This window comes from Lissotriton vulgaris, chromosome 9 (assembly GCF_964263255.1).
Source record: "Lissotriton vulgaris chromosome 9, aLisVul1.2, whole genome shotgun sequence".
NCBI classification, from domain to species: domain Eukaryota; kingdom Metazoa; phylum Chordata; class Amphibia; order Caudata; family Salamandridae; genus Lissotriton; species Lissotriton vulgaris.
Window position 1 is genome coordinate 991,745,368 of NC_141697.1, and position 19,920 is coordinate 991,765,287.

The 19,920-nt window shown below is 41.6% G+C and overlaps 1 protein-coding gene across 1 annotated transcript in view; it reads left to right on the forward strand.

Annotated features, from left to right (window-relative positions):
* The window catches only part of PAF1 (PAF1 component of Paf1/RNA polymerase II complex), a 91,965-nt gene extending 72,578 nt beyond the window's left edge, over window positions 1-19,387 (forward strand). Inside the window, exons 7-14 of the mRNA XM_086938868.1 lie at window positions 3,562-3,667; window positions 5,376-5,444; window positions 5,997-6,100; window positions 6,295-6,411; window positions 6,535-6,663; window positions 7,959-8,064; window positions 9,200-9,284; window positions 18,364-19,387. Coding sequence (XP_086794994.1) covers window positions 3,562-3,667; window positions 5,376-5,444; window positions 5,997-6,100; window positions 6,295-6,411; window positions 6,535-6,663; window positions 7,959-8,064; window positions 9,200-9,284; window positions 18,364-18,800 — 1,153 coding nt within the window. The 3' untranslated portion in view covers window positions 18,801-19,387. The remainder of the gene's footprint in view (window positions 1-3,561; window positions 3,668-5,375; window positions 5,445-5,996; window positions 6,101-6,294; window positions 6,412-6,534; window positions 6,664-7,958; window positions 8,065-9,199; window positions 9,285-18,363) is intronic.
* The last annotated feature ends 533 nt before the right edge of the window (window positions 19,388-19,920 follow it).

Consider the following 19,920-nt stretch of genomic DNA (forward strand, 5'->3'; position numbering starts at 1 on the left):
CAACCCGGAAGAAGACATGATTCTTGGAAGTAACCATAAGGGTACTATTTGTGTGTGGGGGGGGGGGGGGTCATTAGGTGACCTGACCTTCCCTTTTATGACCTCCCCGACACCTACACAAGTGCGTGATTGTTTACTGATTCAGACTGCTGTGCCTCGGGGCTCTCCACTCCACAGTTTCACTGACCCTGTTCTGTGTTTCTTTTGTATGAAAAGTTCTTCGCTGTTTGCCTCAATAAACGTTTTGCTCTGAGGTACAAGCACACTAAAAAAACGTTACTGTTGTATCAAAGTAGACAAACAGACTGGAGATTTAAACACAATTATCGCCCTAAGTGGGGTAGAGGTTCTTTTGGTTTTAAGCACTAGATCTGTTGTACACCTTTAATCGTACCACATCGTGTAAAGGAGACCTATGCTTTATTTGCAGGGCAGGATGCGCCAGCAGTACATGCTGGTTGTTATTTAGCTGTATGCAGCACCATAGATGCTCACCAAGAACATGCTAGCCTACTTGCAACACTAGGAAATGTTTGTCTTTCCTAACTTGCATGTTTGATTAGGTCTTCTTGTCCAACTTGGTCCTTACACCTGGACAAAGGTGTATATAGTTTCACTCACTTTAGTTCTGATGAACTTTACACTTTGGGAAATAATTTTGTTCCCCTTAACATGCTCTTCTTTGTACCAGAATGACTCCAAGTCCTCTCCGGAACTATCTCACCTGGTTGATCCAGGAATGCCTTGGTCCGAGGTCTTCACTTTCTAGTAATTCCACGTACAATACTGTGGATAAGACCACTTTCTAGTAATTCCACTTACAAGACTGAGGATGAGATGGCTGCAGTTGCCATCTCGATTAATCTCGATTTTCTTTAGGTTTCTGTTCTTGCATGTCCCAATCATCATCAGTTTACTAGACATTAGTTGGTGCTGTAATAGTACTATATAAAACAAGTCCAGTCCGCAAAACAAGCAGTCAGCTCCTAATGAACATCGCAGTCATAAAGCATTATTGTAGAAATGTGTTGCACACCTTCCTTCTGATCCATTGCTATTCTAGAGCCAGCATCACTGCTGTACACTTCAAAAAATAATATTGAAACTTTTAGTCTATCCATCAATGCTGGTTGGTCTTGCTCTTTGGGATTGAAAGTGGAGGCAAAATATTTACTTAATCATTCATTTATCTAGAGTCCAGATTATGGAACTTGAGGGACTTAGCAGACCTAATCATGGCTTATACAAATGGGAACATAGTTTGATTCGGTTTTCGTGACCTAGAAACTTCGCTGGGTCAACCTTTTGCCATTTTCTTATGCTTCTAGTACATGCCTACAAGGGGCAGGAGAGGAGGTGTCCTGAGGTGACAGTTTCTTCTGTGCTGGTCAGGGAGATATTTGTTTACTGAGCTTCCTTTTGCAGTGCATGTTAGAGCGTAGTACATGTTTGCAAAATATTTTGATTTCATCCATGTGAGCCTGGCAGATTTAGCTGCCATATTTACTGTCCTGGGCCAAGTACAGGTTCCTATATCTACCGCAGGACGTGACTATCCACTCTCAAAGTGAAAGGATTGTTATCAAAATAATCTATTATTTCGATTTCTGAGAGTCTATTGTGCACCTGCATGTATCTATTATTGTTAGATGAGGAGTCATGTGGCCTCCAGGAAGACCGCCAGCGCATTGCAGAAAATGCCAATGCTGTGGCTATTGGAGAACATTAACCCATTGTTGAGCACCATTAATACTGTTCTTTCTTCCTCACAACGAAAGCGTTTGAGTTCAGTTTTCGAAGTGATTCTTGTAAACCTATTTTCAGCATTTCAAACTGTTAAATTTCAGCATTATTAAAATATACAGTGGGTAACCTCCTGTAAAGAAAATCCTGAAGCATTCTCTGCATAAAAGATCAAAGACATGTAGTTCCTCTCAAACTAAAAGATATAGGGTGTTCAAAAAGGAAAGATGGTCCACCAAATCTCATGACTTAATGTTTGTCCATCCCTTAAGCTTTCTCTGACCTTTATTTAAACTAAAAGACGGATTTGCCAAGCTTCTACCTCATTTGTTGTTGCTACCAATATTCCACTTTTGTGGTGCCATCCCATACCATATCTGTCAAAACTAAAGACTGCATCCTTTTTTCGCACTAACCCTTTGCTCAACAACCTGAACTCATGAGAAAGGCGCTCGAGGACTAGTCTCACAAATCTGTGCAGACAGACTCCAGAGCAGAAACAGTTTGTTTTGGCAGTTCTACAGGATGTTTGCTTGATTATGCAGATGACACCCAAATCATCATCTTCAAAGATTGAGAAGAGGTGGCGGACAGATTTAGGCCCTTTATGGCCAAAGTGAGTATTTGGATGAGGGAGAACTGGCTGAAAATGAACGGGGAGAAGACGGAATTTCGGTTTTTGGGGCAGAAAACTCAATCTGGAGTGGTAGTGGTGGACGGTAACCTGTGGTACGCTTCCCGTCCTGGGGGCGCTGAATAAAAACCTGAGTGTGATCTTTGACAATATGTTGACATTTGACTCCCAGGTTAATAGAACGAGGAGTTCCTGTTTCAGATCTTTATGAAAATACTTCCCTTTCTGCAGAGCTATGGGTGGCAGTGGTCACTGCGCTCATCACATCTCGCCTTTACTGTAACGCCCTCTATTTTAATGCCAACAAGTATTTTGAACAAACTTCAGCTCATCCACAATGCAGCGGCTCTGTTTGTCCTGGGGCTACCTTAACTCATCTCTGTGAGTAGGGCTTGAGGACTCCCCAATAGCTGCCAGTGAGGACTTGGATGACTTTTAAAGCCCTATGCTTGGCATTTAAGACTCTTCATCAGCAGGGCTCATGCTATCTTAGGGACACCTTCAACTGGTATGCATCCAGCAGGCGTCTGTGATCGGCGGGTGATTGTTCCCAGGTTGGGGAAAGCTAAATGGGGTTGGGGCGGGGAGCTTTCTCGGTGGCAGCTGCCAGGCTGTGGAACACACGTCCAGAAAATATGAGGATTCGAAACTTGTATACGGTGTTTCTCAGGCATGCGAAAATCCGGTTATTCTGATAATTTCTGTCCGGGGTGACTTCCTGGTTGGCAGCATCTATTTTACTTGGGCTTTTTCCCCTTGCTCCTCTGGTGCCTTACTTACTGACAGCGCTTTACAAATTTAAATTCACACGTTTGTTAATTTTCTGCTTGGTATTCTGTCCACACACACAGATTTGTGAGGGAAGGGACAATATGTACTACATTTTGCATTCGCGTTGCTGCTTTCAGAATTTTCGTCTTTGCCACCTCTCTGCCATGATTCTTGATTCATTATCTTACTCAGCAGAAGTTATTGATTGAGCTGCACAGAGGTGAAGGCCTTGGTGGAATACGTGGGGTGCAGACTTTGATGGCAAATAACAATCCTGCATGAATTTGTGGCCTCTCAGTGTTGTAACTTTGGCACAAGTCTTTATTTTCTCATGTGTGCATGGACTGGAACTAATAAAACTATAAAATGGGCACAACAGATTAATAATAACATATGCTTCCCTTACCACACAGGATTGGTGTGTCCGTCAAACAGCAGTTCACGGAGGAGGAGATCTATAAAGATAGAGACAGCCAGATCTCTGCCATTGAGAAAACATTTGATGATGCACAAAAAGCGGTGAGGGTGTCATTTCAGGATATAGATAGGAAAATCGTGTTATGTCACAAATATATTCTAAGTTTTGATGTTGGTGGATGATCTAATGCAAGATGTTGATTGTTGGGAAGCATGGAGGACTGGGTAAAGGGAACTCTCTAAACATGTTGCATGCGGTTTCTGGACTAGGATTGGTGAAGGAGGAATTGTAGGGTTCTTTTTTCATGATGTGTGGCTATGGGTGTCTGTGAACATTTTTCAGGGCAGAGATCCATAGGGGAAGAGCTAAAGGGTTTTTTCACCATAGTTCATGGAGTGTTTGGGTTTGATGCTGGGGGCTTGGTGCGGTAGGACATGCTGTGGGGGTCATTTGGCTTTGCATGGGGGCTTGAAAAGCAGGTCCAACTGTCCCAGGTTCCGCATAGGGATTGGACTACATAACTCCAGTAGTAGTTCTTATGTTCTAGGAAATGATGCTCAAAGTTGTGTGGCACTCCACCAGCAGGGTAGGAGACCATAGGAGTATAGGTATAGGTCACACTGGCTACATGTACCCGATGTGGAGCGAAAGGGTATTCTGGTTAAATGTGGAAAATAAGTATTTTTACTTAGCAAGGATAACAATTTTAGAAATGATCTTATGTATATGATTAGTAGCTGTGTCATACGCCTACCTGTATCCAGGCAGTGCACATACTGCACCTTCATATGGCCAGGTCTTAAAGGTATTGTAGCCAGAAAGTCCTGTGTCTCCGTACTGCTAGCTAGACAGCACTATAAAAATCTCTGCGTGCCTGGAGAGGTACTGTGACCCGAGAATACTTTGGGAGCCTGTTCAGCAACCCCATACATTCGAATTGCCTAATCTTTACTGATGACGGATAACAATCCAGAAACACGTGTCTAGAGATGGCCAGCACTAATCTGCACCTACCTGGTAAAACACCGAGAGACTTTGCAAGTACACACACTTGGCGAACTGCATTTACCATGATGCCTAGGGGCGAACCTGCTGGGAGGTGAAGCGGTGTGATCCCACACTTGTTTTCCGCTATAAAAATCTCTGTTAACATAACCTGTTGCCCTGAATCCTTTATACCTTCTCTCCCATGCAGTTACATGGCATGGCTTTTAGACTGGTTTATCTCAGTGCTTTGTAAATTTGGCACCTTTGTCACCCTCTGTAGCTTTTGACTACAGAAATCCACTAGTCAATGTATCCTGCATGTCCCGAGCTTCTAATGTTGATGGTCTTAGTCTTCCCTACCACTTCCCTCATCCCTCCTATGGGAAACGCTTGTATACATATATATGGTTTCCATGTAGCACAGCCCTAGATAGAAAGCAATAGAGCACTATACCACAGGTCTGTCCCTTGCTAGCGGCACAGCCTATGCTTCAATTATTACTCACTTTCTTCCATTTACAGAAACACAACCCTTGTCACACCTAGAAATAATAGGTATTCTTGAGTCTTGTTGGAAGTCTCTTCAATGAACCTAAGGAATGAACATGCATATGTTAGACAAGATAATTCACTCACTAACTTTCTGCTGTTAGATTTGGGACCCCAGCCCTTCTTCTAAGCTTGGGTTTTTTGTTCGAGTAAAGGTGTCTGGATGGAGGGCCTGAATATTAAATAGAGAGCATTAGGTAGGAATAAAGCATTTTCCTGTTGAGGAGTGGAACCGTCTTCATTTCCTAATGTGCATTTGTCATTGTGTTATAGATTACTCAGCACTACAGCAAACCTCGTGTCACACCGGTGGAGGTTATGCCAGTATTCCCTGACTTCAAGGTAGGAACTGTTGACTATGAAAGTGTTTTCTCTTATGTGATAACATTTCCAGTAAATGACTACCATCAATGTATGAATATTTCTGCCAGAACCTCTCTCCATGTTTGATATCTAATTAGGAAGACGTTTGTTTGAGACCAGTTATTGTGTACAATATGCTATCCTACCCTAGCGCACATTACTGTGAAATATAAGTTTTTGAGTGCAAGCGTAAGCACTTATAATGTTTAATGCTGAGAGTACAGAAGGTGGGGTTTAAATGAGTGAGTATACCCGCTTCAGAATTACTGTTTGAACTTTTTGTATTGATAGAATCTTTATTTGATAACAATTATGTGCATGTGTCTGCAAACCACTTGACCACTTAGAGCGGGCAGGTGTTGATGAGCTCTGAATGTATCTTTGAAATTTGATTTGTATGTGTGAGGGATTGTAAGACATTGGTGGCAACTTCGGGTATTGGCTACTCTAAGTTCCAGGGTCACAGCAGGGTACTCCTGGATGTTACTCTTGAGAGAGACTGGGATTAAGACCTTTTTTATGCTCCCCCAGATGTGGATTAACCCCTGCGCCCAAGTCATTTTCGACTCTGACCCAGCTCCCAAAGAGGCCACAGGCTCAACTGCACTTGATATGATGTCACAGGCCATGATCAGGTACGACATACCTCTGTTATCTAGAAGTAGTGAGCATATTGTTTGAAGGAAGGGGAAGCAAGAGATGCGTATGGTATTGAAATTTGGTGTAGGCGATATGGAGGGGTGCAAGGGGTTTGCTTATCCCCTGAGGCCCTATCAATGAATAGCTACCAAAAAGCAACTTTGACAATTTCTTATTGTCTTTCTTTCAGAGGAATGATGGACGAAGAAGGAAACCAGTTTGTCGCCTACTTCTTGCCTGGAGAAGACACAATTAGAAAACGGAAGAGAGATGTGGAAGAGGGCATGGACTACATGGCAGATGATATGTACGTAGATGGGTGTAAACTCTGAATTGGAATGAGGGCTGTCCTAGATGGCATATCTGTTGCTGTTGAAGTTGGTGGCATCTCTTACAAAGGCCATTTTCTGACCTTAATTTCCTCTTCCAGCTATGATTACAAGATTGCCAGGGAGTACAACTGGAACGTGAAGAACAAAGCCAGCAAAGGCTACGAAGAGAACTACTTCTTCATCTTCCGAGAGGGAGACGGAGTGTATTACAATGAGCTAGAAACCAGGTGAGCCATTGCTGCAGTGTAATAGAGTGTACAGAATAGTTGTAGATTATCATAAACAGGACACTAGGCAAGGACACTAGAGTTCAACGTACCAAGTTAGAAAACAGACTAGTTATCACAGGATACTCTTGCAGGGTCCAAACTAGGCAAAGATTATGCGACTGCCATAAAAAGTAAGATACCGATTGAATTGTCGTTGCGAAGTATAGCCAATTTTAGATAAGTGGAGGTTTCCCATAGTGACACTTGAGACCAGATTAAGTTTTCATACAAAGCTACTGATGACATCACGGGAAGAGGTTAAGGGGCGCCATAACAAGCTGGTAAATTAAGGGAGACCTCATGAGCTAGAATCCTTGGTGATGGGTCAAGGGTCACTGTAAACCTACAATTAGCTGATGTTGTATGGGTGGTCATCCTCAAACGCTTGGGGACAGTTGAGTGTTCAGAACTATGAGGGTGATGTTATTTACCGGGTATGTGCCAGGGAAACATGTCTAACTCTTGAACTGAGTAGAGGCAGAATGGGAGATAATTCCTAAGTACAGGATTATTCATGAAGGTTAATTGAGGGATGGTATTGCTTGGCTTGGAAATATCCTTATTAATGTGTCTTTGTTGCAGGCAGGTAGTTAGTGGGATATGCCCTAGTAATAGTGTTTCAGATGGATGTTTTGTTGAGGTTATTTGGTGAAGACAGTGTGATGTGTTTAGGATAATTTTTGGCAGCACCATCTGAGATGGATTGACTGGTGCTGTGGCACAGGATTGCTTGTATTCTGCTTGTGTTGATGTGTCCTGGTATGGGATTCTAAGTGTTGTGGGCAGGGGGTGAATGAGTTGGGCTAGTAAGAGGGTTCAATTGATGTTTTTAAGACATGTGGTCGGAGTCTGGATGTGTTAGTCCTATTTGAGTTCTTTGTGGAATAAGTCTCAACGAGTTCTCGGGTGGATAGGAGAGGTTGTTGCTTGGTAGGTGATTTTATTGATTGTCCTCTGGATTAGAAGGGTGTCTGTGGTGGGTTGGCAAGTGCTCTTTTTATAAGGATGTGTGTGACGTTACACAGCGAATATTTGAGGCTTATCAGGGACTATGTTGTGTTGAGTGGTTTGTGTGTAGTGTCCGGAGTGTGTGAAAAGTGGGTTTGTCAAAATTCTGCATTTGTCATATTCTTGACTTGTTTTTCTTAGGTGTGCCTGATCAGGTGCCCGGAGGCATTGGTACCTCTTTCTTCGCCTCTTAACTCATTTTCCATTCTTTTTAAATGTCTCGCTCTACTGTTTCCCTCCTTTAGAGTGCGGCTGAGCAAGCGAAGGGCCAAGGCTGGTGTACAGACAGGAACCAATGCCTTCTTGGTGGTTAAACACAGGGACATGAACGAGAAAGAGTTGGAAGCCCAGGTAAGGAATTCTGACCTGTGTTTTGGGTCCAAGGCATATGTTTTTTCATACATGGTACCCCCTAATGTGGTGTCTGTTTCCTGTTTGTGGACACATTATCCCTGAGAAGAAGTTTTGAGATGTATCCATTGGGGTAGCGAATGCTGGTCAGGAGGGTATAAGCAGAGAAGTGGAGATGAAGAGGAAGTGTTTATTGGGGGTTTTGAGAGGAGAGCAGGCTAGCTCTACCTGTTGCAAATCAGAAATGACTGAGCATCAATTATGATCGAGTAATCTAGTTAAATGGGTTATTCCATCCTCCTGCTACAAGCTGTAAAAACCAAATCTCACACGTCAAAGTCTTGGTTGATTTCTTCTTTCATCATTTCTCAGCTGATCAGCCAGCAAAACAGATAAGCTCTTCATAGACCAGTTTTACTCTATACAAACAGGCAAAACCCTCCCTGAAAAATGTAGGGATTAATGGATACCCAGAACTCTACCCAAGCTTCTCACTTGCACTACCAGATGAGTATATCCAGATCATTTACATCAGAAGTGATTCCCACAGTAAGGGACACTGCTGTTATTGCTGCCTCACCTTAAAGGTGGAAAGGGATTTATTATACAAATGCATTGTCAAAATTGCAGGCATTCATAAGTACAAAGACAGTGTGGAATAAATAAAATGAATACCCATGATATAAACATTGAAAATACATTGTTCCCCTGCAAATTAAATGTTATGAAACAAATACATTGTTCCTTTTTAGTACACTTGATAATATTCTCATCAATCATGAGAAATACATTTTTACCTTGTAAGAATGTATTTAATTCCCAACTTACAAAAGTAGGGATTAAAAAAACTTGTATTTTGAAACCTTATCTGGAGCTCTGGGATTAGTCCCATTCTTCAGCTACGCCATTTGGATACCTTACTGGTATCTGCTCTATATAAAACAACACACTACTAATGCAGTTTTTAAGGTCTCTTAACAGCACAGTTTTCTTTTATGATGGATAATCAGAAATGAAAAGTCAGTTTCTATGATCCCTTTATTAAAGGGTGTTTTTTATGGTGGTAGGGGTAAATCTGCCACACTAGCAATGTAAACTGTTCCCTCCTGTAACATTGTCTTCTTGTACTCTGCAGGAGGCTCGCAAAGCTCAGCTGGAGAATCATGAACCGGAGGAGGAAGAGGACGACATGGATGCCTTCAAAGAAACCCAAGGATCAGGTATGACAGAACTGAAAAATATCTTTCCGGGAATATGTGATCTGTGTTTGACTCTTCGTGTTTCTGAGTCTGTGGAGACAAATCTGTGGTACTCTCTTGCCATTAAATTAAACAAATCCCCATGGAAACAGTTCTGGGTTCCCTAAAATTTTAAGTTTATCACCTTAGTCTTTTTCTCCAAAAATATGACCGGTACCCCAGACTTGTTGTCTATTTGGTAGCTTCCACACACTGCCTGTGATGTCATTGGTATCAAAAGCAACATTGTAAGAGTGTCACTTTTAGGACTTTTCTTTGAAGTCTTTATGCAGAAATTATTACTTCTGCAGGCTTTTTACAATTTGAAGTCTATGTCTGTAGCTGCAAGTCTGAACAAAAAACTGATATGTGTTATAAACCGCCCACGTCTGCATACCTCTCCGAAGCTTCCCATCGACATTCCTCCAATGAGTGACCCGAGCAGGGAAAATTAAAGAACAACTCACACATACATGCCACTGTGGCTTTCTTCCCAGTGAAGATGAGAGACGTGTGCCTTATTTTTTTTTTTTTTCTTATTCACTATCTTTTGTATTTGAAAGGGAAAATCCAGGGCCACGTTTTCTTTTATTTTGGAAAATTGCATCTTGTACCAAAAAATCACATTGCCTTCTGCTGTGAAATTTAAAAAAATGATTTAATGACGCACAGAATCGGTGTTTATTCTTCGTGTCCTCATTTTTTTAAGTTGTACCTCCATCCCTCTTTGGATGAAGACTTTTACGACAAGTACATTTACTCTTACACTTTTGAGTAACTTTACAACCTTTTGACTGTTCACCGATTGCAAATGTAAAATTACTCTAGGTCCAGAGTTGCACGTTCCTGCCCCCTGTATTCAGGGGTGAAGCCCAATTTACGACTGTAAAGTTACTACTTATACTTTCCACACCTAGGTGGCGGTCTCCGCAAGGTGAAGTATAGGGAAATGTTTTAAAGCGTATTGAACCTAAAAAGACAGTAGAGCTATTGTAATGTTCAATAATTAATGTAAATTAATTGAAAATGGTTATTTAAACGTAAAAGTAAAAAAAACTACAGAATTAATAACATAGTTAATTATTTGTAATATATTAAATGTAAATAATTTTTCTTAACAGTTCTATCTCTAGAAGCCCACCACTATTTCCAGCTTACTTCTTGCACTAGGTAAACCAGCTCGCGCTGGATGGCCCGGCACTTTACCTCAGTCTCTAAATACTGCAACTGCTGTTTTGGAGATCGAGCAGTGTCTTTTTCTTTACAGTCTGTGACTGAGGGCATCATCTTAGTTGTTAGGAAACCTGATACAAATTCATTTTATGCTGGTTACTTAAACCAGTTTGTTCAGTGGTGCAAGACAAAAAGTTCTAAACTTCAGGCACACTTTTACAGTCTTTCTGTGCTTCGCAATGTCTCTTGCCTAGTAAGGGCTAGCACTGGCTACGGTAAAAGGTTATTTGGCAGCCCTATCCACCTCTATGTGTCTCCCTGACCAGCCTTCTTTGTTGAAATCCCTAGAAGTGGCACGCTGTTTGAAAGGTTTACTCCTACTGGTTATTGTTCCTCAGTGGGTCTCGAAACTTGTAATAACATTTCTTATGGCATGCCGATTTGACCCAATGCACAGTTGCCCTGTTAAACTCCTTACTCTGAAAACTGTCACAGTTGCAATATCTTCAGACTGTATGGCTGGTGGACTCCAGCCCCTCTGGGTCAAACTGCCATCCACAGTATTCTATCCAGCTATATACTGGTACTTCAGAACTGACTGACTATCTTTCTTACCAAAAGTGGTATGTGCCTTTCGTATCAGTCGTGCACTCTTTCCTCATCCCACTAAAGAAGAGTAGCAGCTGATTAGACTGAACCATAGGAATGCAGAGTCTTTCTACAACAAAATCAGAAGACTGGATGATTATCTCTGTGACAAATTCAAAAATAACAATTGATGGACAGAATGCAGAACAATGTCATACATTTACCCCAGAACAGAGATCTGGGCCCAAATCCATTGTTTTTTTGCTCACCATGCTATTCCAGTTTGGACACCGCCATATGCAAATCAGTAATGAAACCGGTCCTAGGATGCTTGTTTCCGGTCCAGGGAGGACCTGGCTTGGCAGTTCGGGCTGGACTTTTCCCATGAGGCACAGGGTCAAGACTGATTTGCATATGGCCAGGTCTAAACTGGGGTGGCATGGTGAGCAAAAGAATGATGGATTTAACCCAGATCTCTTGACTGGGGATGAATGTTTTGATTTGTTCTGCATTCTGTCCATCAATTGTGTGTCTTTTGCTGTCTTTGTGGGTTTCTCTGGAGTCAAGAATGGTACAGTGGTGAACAAGCCTACCATTTCACATTTTTATGAAAGTCTGCTATGTTGTAGCCAAGGGAGACCCTCCAGCTGGCATTTGTTTCCTCTCCTCAGGCCAATGCTGCTTTCTCTGCTCTCACCAGGGGCTTTCTGGTGGTTGATATATCCCAGACGGCCACAAGGACAGCTGTACATACTTTCGCTAAACATTTCAGCCTCACAGCTCAAGCTGGGGGACTTTAATTTTTGCTTTGCTAGAGGCTGATGTTTTCAGCTCCTAAAGAGTTTCTTTTTCAGGCATTGTTTGTGTGCTTAGAATTTTTCAGCCTCAAAAGATTGTATTTTTTTTGGTACTGTATCGGTTAACTCTATATCTATGCAAGTTGTCCCCTTGCTCTCAGAATCTTATGTTCCCTGTGAGTTCTCTAACTTTTTTAGAATGTTGGATCCTTCCTCAATTGTAAGTACGAAGAAAGAAGTGCTAGAAATCTGAGACGAGAATGCCATAGTAGCAGTGCCACAGACACCAACAAACAAAGTATGCTTCCTTAAACCGAAACAAGATTGGACATAGAGCAGACTCTAGACCTCGGGTTCTTAAAAACATTTCTCAAAAGGCAAAAGTGCAAGATGACAACACTACAGGAAGCCATTTCCATGTTGAAGAAACAGTACCTAGCAATGATAGACTTGAAAGACCCCTACTTTCACTACTGATGAATCAACAGATCGCAAATATCTCTGGATTGTGTTGGGGGGGAACCATTTCCAATTCAGGATACTTCCCTTCAGGATAAAATCTGTCCCAAGGGTATTCACAAAAGTGTTTTGCAGTAGTTGCAGCCTATCACTAAAGACAAGCTATAATAGTTTAGCCATATGTAGACGGCTGACTTGTGAGGGGGAATTTCTTCCTACAATGTCAGAAGAGCACCACACAATTGTTCAACTGCTGTGCTCGTTTGGTAATTTCAGTTAAAATCAAGAAATCCTCCTCTATCCTGGCACAGGGCCCACCTCAACTTCGGAACTTCACCAGCAGTTTCCACAGAAACAAAGCGTTTGGTAATGCAGGGGCAGATTCATTTTTACCAGACACCACAGTCTAACAGTGAGAACACTGAAGATACTATTGGGTTTGATTGCTTCATATATTCCAATTACACTACATGCCATACTGCACCGAAGACCACTGCAGGAGTGGCTGAAGCACTGGTCACAACACAAGGGGTGGTGGGTCTATCTAGTAGTTGTCATGAAGCAAATTCAAGGAGAGCTAATATAGTGTACAAAGAAGAACATGACACAGGACAGAGTTTTTCAGGGCACCTCTTCCCTCTGACAATAACTGACGCATCACAGAAGGGGTGAGTTGGGTGCACACACGAGAAGACTCCTAATAAAGGGTCATTCGAACATGAAAGAGACCGTCCAATACATATATGTTATACTTATAGATAATCTTAATAGCACTAAAAGCTTTCCAGCTGCAAGTAAAAGGAAATTATCTATTGATACAGGCAACACTGCAGCTTTGTTCTTCTCTAAACGAACAAGGAGGAAGAAAATCGTACACCTTGTTAAAACACACAAGATATGTAAATGGGCAGTAAAGACCAAGATCAGTTACAGCTGTACACATAGCTTGACATCTGTATGTAGAGGCAGACAGACTAAGCAGGGAAGTAGGTATATCTGACAAGTGGCAAGTGAATCATGAGATCTTACAAGACCTATTCATAGTTGACATCTGTATGTAGAGGCAGACAGACTAAGCAGGGAAGTAGGTATATCTGACAAGTGGCAAGTGAATCATGAGATCTTACAAGACCTCTTCATAGACTGGGGAACTCAAAACATAGACCGAAGACTTTGCATCCAGGTTCCATATTCACTCTCCCTGGGCAATGCACTCTCGAACTTATCCGGGATATTTGCGTATGCTTTTCCCCCACGATGCTGCTGTTGCTGAATGTAGTCGGCAAATGCAGAGTACCGGGGATTAAAATGATATCTGTAACCACAATGGCAATGTCCAAGGGACACCTCAAAAGGCTACCAAAGGTGGGATGTAAATACAGTTATACCTAGAGACATGGCTCCTGAAGACTTAGAGCCTATACTCCTTAATCTCTCAAAAAAGATGTTTGACAATCATCAAGGAGGCAAAAACACCAGCCACGAGCTAATACTAAGCTGCAAAATAAGTAAGATTTTTCAGTTGGAATTGCCAGCAGAAAAACGCAGATGGTCTAACTAGTGATGCTAGCATCATACATGACTTGATGCACCTAGTTGATTCCTTTACGCATCGCTGAAGGTCCTTTTCTAAGCAATAACACAGACAAGAGGTCAAGATAGCAAACACCTTTTCAAAATGCATGCCATTACAATATTTCTAGAAGGGGTTAATAAAGTATACCCACCAAGGAGAATCCCACCAACAATTCATAATTTAAATGCACTTTTTAACACAAGCACTAAAAAACCACCCCTTGAACTCCTTCATAAAGCATACTTTAAGGACTTGACACTAAAAATGTCCTTCTGGTGGCACTCACGTAACTGAAAGGGTAAGCTATCTTGCACGTTAGTCAACTATCCAAATTTCCAGCGGTTTCCAAGCCCCAATAATGTCTGCAGAAAGGATTTTGAGCACACTATGCTATCATGAGAGCCAATATGTACTATGTGGAAGCTACAAAGAAAGTTCGCAAACCGCAACAGTTATTTGTGGCACACTTTCCACAATCAAAGTGGCAGCCAGTGTCAAAGTCTTTTATAGCCGGTGATTGTTCAAACTATCCAACTGTGCTACTTGCTGGCAGGGAAGATTCTTAAGGTTAAATCAGTAACCTTCAACAAGGAAAAAAGGGGTGAAGCTTGTGTACATGAGACACATCCCACTGACAGACACTCACCCTGCAGCAGCATGGCCCTCACCAGACACTTTTACAAAACGTTATTGTGTAGACAGACAAGTAATGAAGGAAGCCCAAGTGGGACCAATATGGAAATATATTTTCAGTACTGCCCACCCTTTACACACACATCTGTTAAAGGGGAAATCCGTTGTATAATCTCTCAAATCATGCAAATGTAGAAGAGGTTCACGCTGCTTAAGAAACTGGTAACTTACCTGTCACAATAGATTTGCAGAGTGCAGCCCTTCTAGATTCACATTCTACCACCCTGTCTCCCTGGTGAAGAGGGCAAATTAAGAAAAAGAAAAGGGTTATTATTTTAAAATGGTGAAAAAAGAATCTGAAAATGAAGACGTGAGCTTGGAATTAGGCTGTTTGAAAAACGTTGTGCTAAATCTGGATTTCCAATCCCAGCCACTAGATGGCAGGATACGGAAAGCATGTAAATCTATTATGGTTTTACGCTTCAAAATATTGTTACCTGTAAGTAACCAGTTTCTGTCAATTTGACATTTTGGGCACGTAACTTATTGTTCATCCATGCCATCTCTGTGTTGTGCCCTTGGTCATACCTGATTTCTTTGTGATCTTCTTTACTTTTTATTCTTTTGCTCACTTGAGTGGTTACAAAGGTAGCTCTAAACCCAGCTTACTTCACTACATCATCTGAGCCTTCAGGCATGGGGCCGTTATTGAAGCAGTTTTCTGACTGTATAGTTAGTATTCCCACATATAGGAATTTCTCCGATTTTTGCCAGCTAATAACGTTGCCACCATTTGATGACTCTCCACGAGACTTTGCAGATATATTGCTTTTTAGGTCTCGCCTGAGCCAGCGCATGCGCTGCTCTGACGAGATTTTTAGTAAGTGGGCTACAAAAATCCGACTACACGCTTTTTGTGTTGCCTAAAGCGTGCGGTTACGCGCACAGGCGCCATCTGGCTTTCCACCCTTACACTCGTGGGATGCTGCGCGTGCACCACTCGCGTGCTTTTTTAAAATTTGCTTCCAGCACCTGTCACTCTGTCTGAGCACACTCGCTGAGAGTAATGGGCATCCGCTCTTAAGCAATGCTTGATTTAAAATATAAATGAACTACACAGGCGCAAAGTCAACAATGCCGCCTGCCTCCCGCAGCCCCCTCACACCTCCGGGCACCCTCTTTTACATTAACATGGGCATGCACTTATGACCAGCCCCACCAGAACATTGTTTTTTTAAATATAAATTAACTACACAGGTGCAAGTCAACAATGGCGTCAGCTGCCCGCAGCCCCAATCACGCCACCGGGCGCCGCACTTTTACATTAATGAACATGGTCATAACCGGGCGCCGATTGCTTACTCTGTTGTTCGGACAACTTTAATTACAATTCTAGTGCTCTGAGAGAAGATTAAACATATAATTTAAAAAAAAACACAGATGTATCACATAAAAGTGCTGCTAAACAAAAAATGTTACAACACAACCAACCCAATTAAAAAGCTGATGTGAAAATACTCCACTTACGTAAATTGCAAAGTACTTCTTAACATATTAATAGATTTGTTTGTTCAGCATAAATATCCCCCATGGCCCTTGAAGCGCTTTTTATTGTAACATCCGGTGACGGATTAGAGTAGACAGCAGCAGGAATCCAATTTCCGTAGCTATGCTGGAGAAAGAAATGTGGTCCATGTCTCACCAGCAAACTGTCCTGACTCCCCATGCAGTGTGTCCAACGCCTGGGCGCAGGTAGCAGTGTCTGCACTTTCATGGTACTTCCCCGTAGGCAGGTGCAGTTCAGAGGGCTCTTAATTTCCTTTTTGACACAACCTGCTGCATAATACCTCACTTTACGGACAATCATGTGCAAGTAGTATTCTGACTGCAGTTAAAAAGGATCCTGGCCCAAACATTTAACTTGACATACACACCTTCCAACCAATCAGGAAAAACAAAAGCACCCCGCAGTGTAACTCCAAGTGTTGTTTTAGACCTAATCAGAGATGTTAAAGAGTTTTTAGCTTTCAAGACTTTGGGTCTCTGTAAAATAAGTACATCTATACATACTGTGTAGAAATACAGCATAATCTTTCATTGGTTAAACGCATCCGAAATCAAGTAACATTTAATGATACGAACTGTTTATTTTGCATTATGAGTTCATTGTTACCAAGCGGACACCATTGTGTCAACCTCAGAATGGGTCTCCAATTTGTTAAAGTTAGAGCTGTTGGCCTTGAAAATGACAATGTTTTTTACTTTTGCTTTATTATACCAATGGCAATAGAGCTATACAAATATATTTATTCCGGTGCAAATAAAAAAACATAATTAAAAACATTGTCATTTTCAACACCAACAACTCTAACTTTAACAAATGCGAGACCTATTGCATTGAAAATACTTGTTCTACATTGGTGGACGATGCAAAGTTTTGGGAAGGTTCGTTATGGGAGTTGAAAGAATAAAGGAGGGTCCCAAAACACGTGTTTTCACTAGTACATTTTCAATAGACTTTGTACTAGAGTGTAGCGCGAAAACGAGCAGTTTGATTTTCATTAAATTTGGCAGGCATGTAGTTTATGGTGTGTAGATGATCCTTTTTAGTAGGAAAGGTATGCAGGGTTAGGATTGTTAAACTTATAAGGCAATAAAACATGGGGATTTCTGAGGCTACGGAATACAGTTTATGATTTGGTGATTGGCTGCCTTTACAAAAGTAAGACATCCATGTTGTTTTGACCATACATTCGCTGTATTCCGAGTTAAGGCCTTAATTCCAGGTAACTAGTAGGTTTTAACATGTTTCCCTACCTTTTACCACTTTATTAAAGTGGTAATAAGTAGGACAAATTATTTATATGTTTCTTTATATTTAATTTTTTTTATGGAGTAACGCAGTACCGCCCAGGAAGTACTGCAATACTTAAAATAAATATGTAAACAAGTTAAAATACACTGTACTTCACTAGATTTCCCAAATATAGTGTAGCATGGTGTGTATTCAATTTTTACACATTTACCCTTTTATGTGTTTTTTAATTAATGCAGTGCTACCTATGCAGTACTGAGCTATTTGGAAAAATAAACAAATATATATACAAAAAATGACAGCATATCTGACAAATATAGTGTCCTACTGTGTATTTTTATGTTTACATATTTTTTTTTTCATGAAACTACTGCAGTTCTAGTGCAGAACTCTAAACTTTTAAAAAAATATCTAGAAAAATATAAATAAATGTCCCTACCTAGATCCACTTTTTCTAATGTCGGCTTTGCTGTACTGTGGAAACAAACTCGAATTTGATCTTTGCAATGTAGTAATAAATGTGTGAATGTGCCTTTTTATTAGCATAGCTACTCTAAATAATGTGTTATTTGGCTACAATTATTTTCACTGACGTGGCAGAAATAAATATCTAAATAGCACAAAGGCCCAGAATAAACTGTCTTGGTGAAATTATACATATCTTCAAATATTTTAATTAGCGTTGTAGGATGGGATACTACATGGACCATATGACATGGAAATATTCTTGCATGAGAGTTAATAGTTACTGCGGTTTATCAGACACTGATATCTTCTGGTTCGGCTAGAGGATCCCGGTTTTGTGTTTTCCTGCCACTGAACCATCCCCAGAGTTGTCTTCCTGCTTAAGCTGGACGTCCAAAACTTTGTCCTGATCAGTGACCCCGCCGCAGATCCTTTCCTTGCCTCTTTCTGTTGAGTAATGCTGGACTCTTCTGATCCAATTGGCGTTATGATGCTGTTTCCATCTTTCCCTTCACTGGTTCTAATGATTTGCTTTCTTTTATGTGTTTTTTGCAGATGACGAAGGGGAGAAAGGCAGCGAGAGTGAGAAGGAAGCCAGTGAGGCAGAACGCTCCGCAAGTGAGAGCGAGCGAGAAGAAGAGGATACAGAGGACAAGGAAGAGAAGAAAAGTGAGAAGAGTGCCAGTGATGCTGAGAGCGGCAGTGAAGAGGACCGTGCTGCTCGAGACAAGGAGGAGATCTTTGGTAGTGATGACGACGAGAGTGATGCTGAGGAGGAGGCACAGAACAAAAGCAGTGGGGAGGATAGTGGTAGTGAGGATGACGAGCGGCCCAAGAAGAGAAGGAGGATCCGCAGTGAAAGTGGAAGCCCTGCTGGCAGTGGGAGTCCTGCCCACAGTGGCAGCGAGCACTCCAATCGTGAAGAACACAGTGCCAGTGAGCAGGCCTCTGAATCCAGCGATAACGAGGGAAGTGCAAGCGACAGCGACTGAACCCGCACACACTTGTCCTAGGCTCTGCCAGCCGCGCACCCATTCGAGAGTGCTGGTGGCCCCTGGCAAATACTTTATTCTTGCTGTGGCCTGGAATTCAGGTAGCGGGGGCTTTGTTGTACTGCAAATCATAATGCACCCATCCCCAAGCAATGGCTGTGTGAAATCTCTGGCCTAGGATTCCTGTGACCTATTGGTTGGGTTTGGAGTGCAGTTCTGCAAATGCCTGACCATCATCTCATTCATCCTCAGATACTTCAGGGTGCTAAGTGTGATTTGGGATTCCCTCAGTGAGGGAAAAAGGGGTGTTTTGCAAGGCTCCAAATTTATTTTGACTATGGTTTGCTTCCTTTGGTGTGGGGAGTGTGAAGGTCTTGCAAATCTGCAGACCTGCTACTTGCTCCTTATATCTCCTGAGACTCATGTCTCCTGAATGAAACTTGGAATTCCTGTAGTAGGAGTTCCGCTGCCCTTCGGGGTTTTCGTCCACCAACTTTTTTTTTTTTTTTGTAGAGTCCTTATTTGATGTAAATATTATACTATTACACTTAAAATAAAACTGGTTACTCAATAAAGGCTTTTCTTAAGGAGATAGTCATTGCACTTCTTTTGGCAGGAAGCAATGGAAAACCATGGGAGATGTTCAGCTGCAGAGGAAAATACACCTGATCTCCTGCAGTTATTTTATTCCATATTCTAAAAAATACTCAGCTATGGTGAATTGTACTACTGTTTCGTTTCATGCTGCGCGCACACACATTTTGCCTTACAGCTACAGGAAAGTATATTATTCCTTTCATTCATGTGCAGCAATATACTGCTAATTCTCTTAATTGCTGTATAGAAACCTTTAGCTTGTTTGTTGCACTGCTGTGAGAACCTATTTAGATCAAATTGCTGGAGTAAATATGTTCTTTTTGTATTTACTTTTGGACATCCACATCCTCCTCAAAGGGTGCAGATAGGCTTCTGGGCCCATATTGGGTTTCCACTGAGCTCCATGTCATGAGGGTATCATGTAACAATATTTAGACATTTATTAAAGTTCATTGTTATCAAGGTTGTTCGTTCAGTTGGCTCAGTTTACGCAAACCAATGCTACACCTCACAGAACACATTA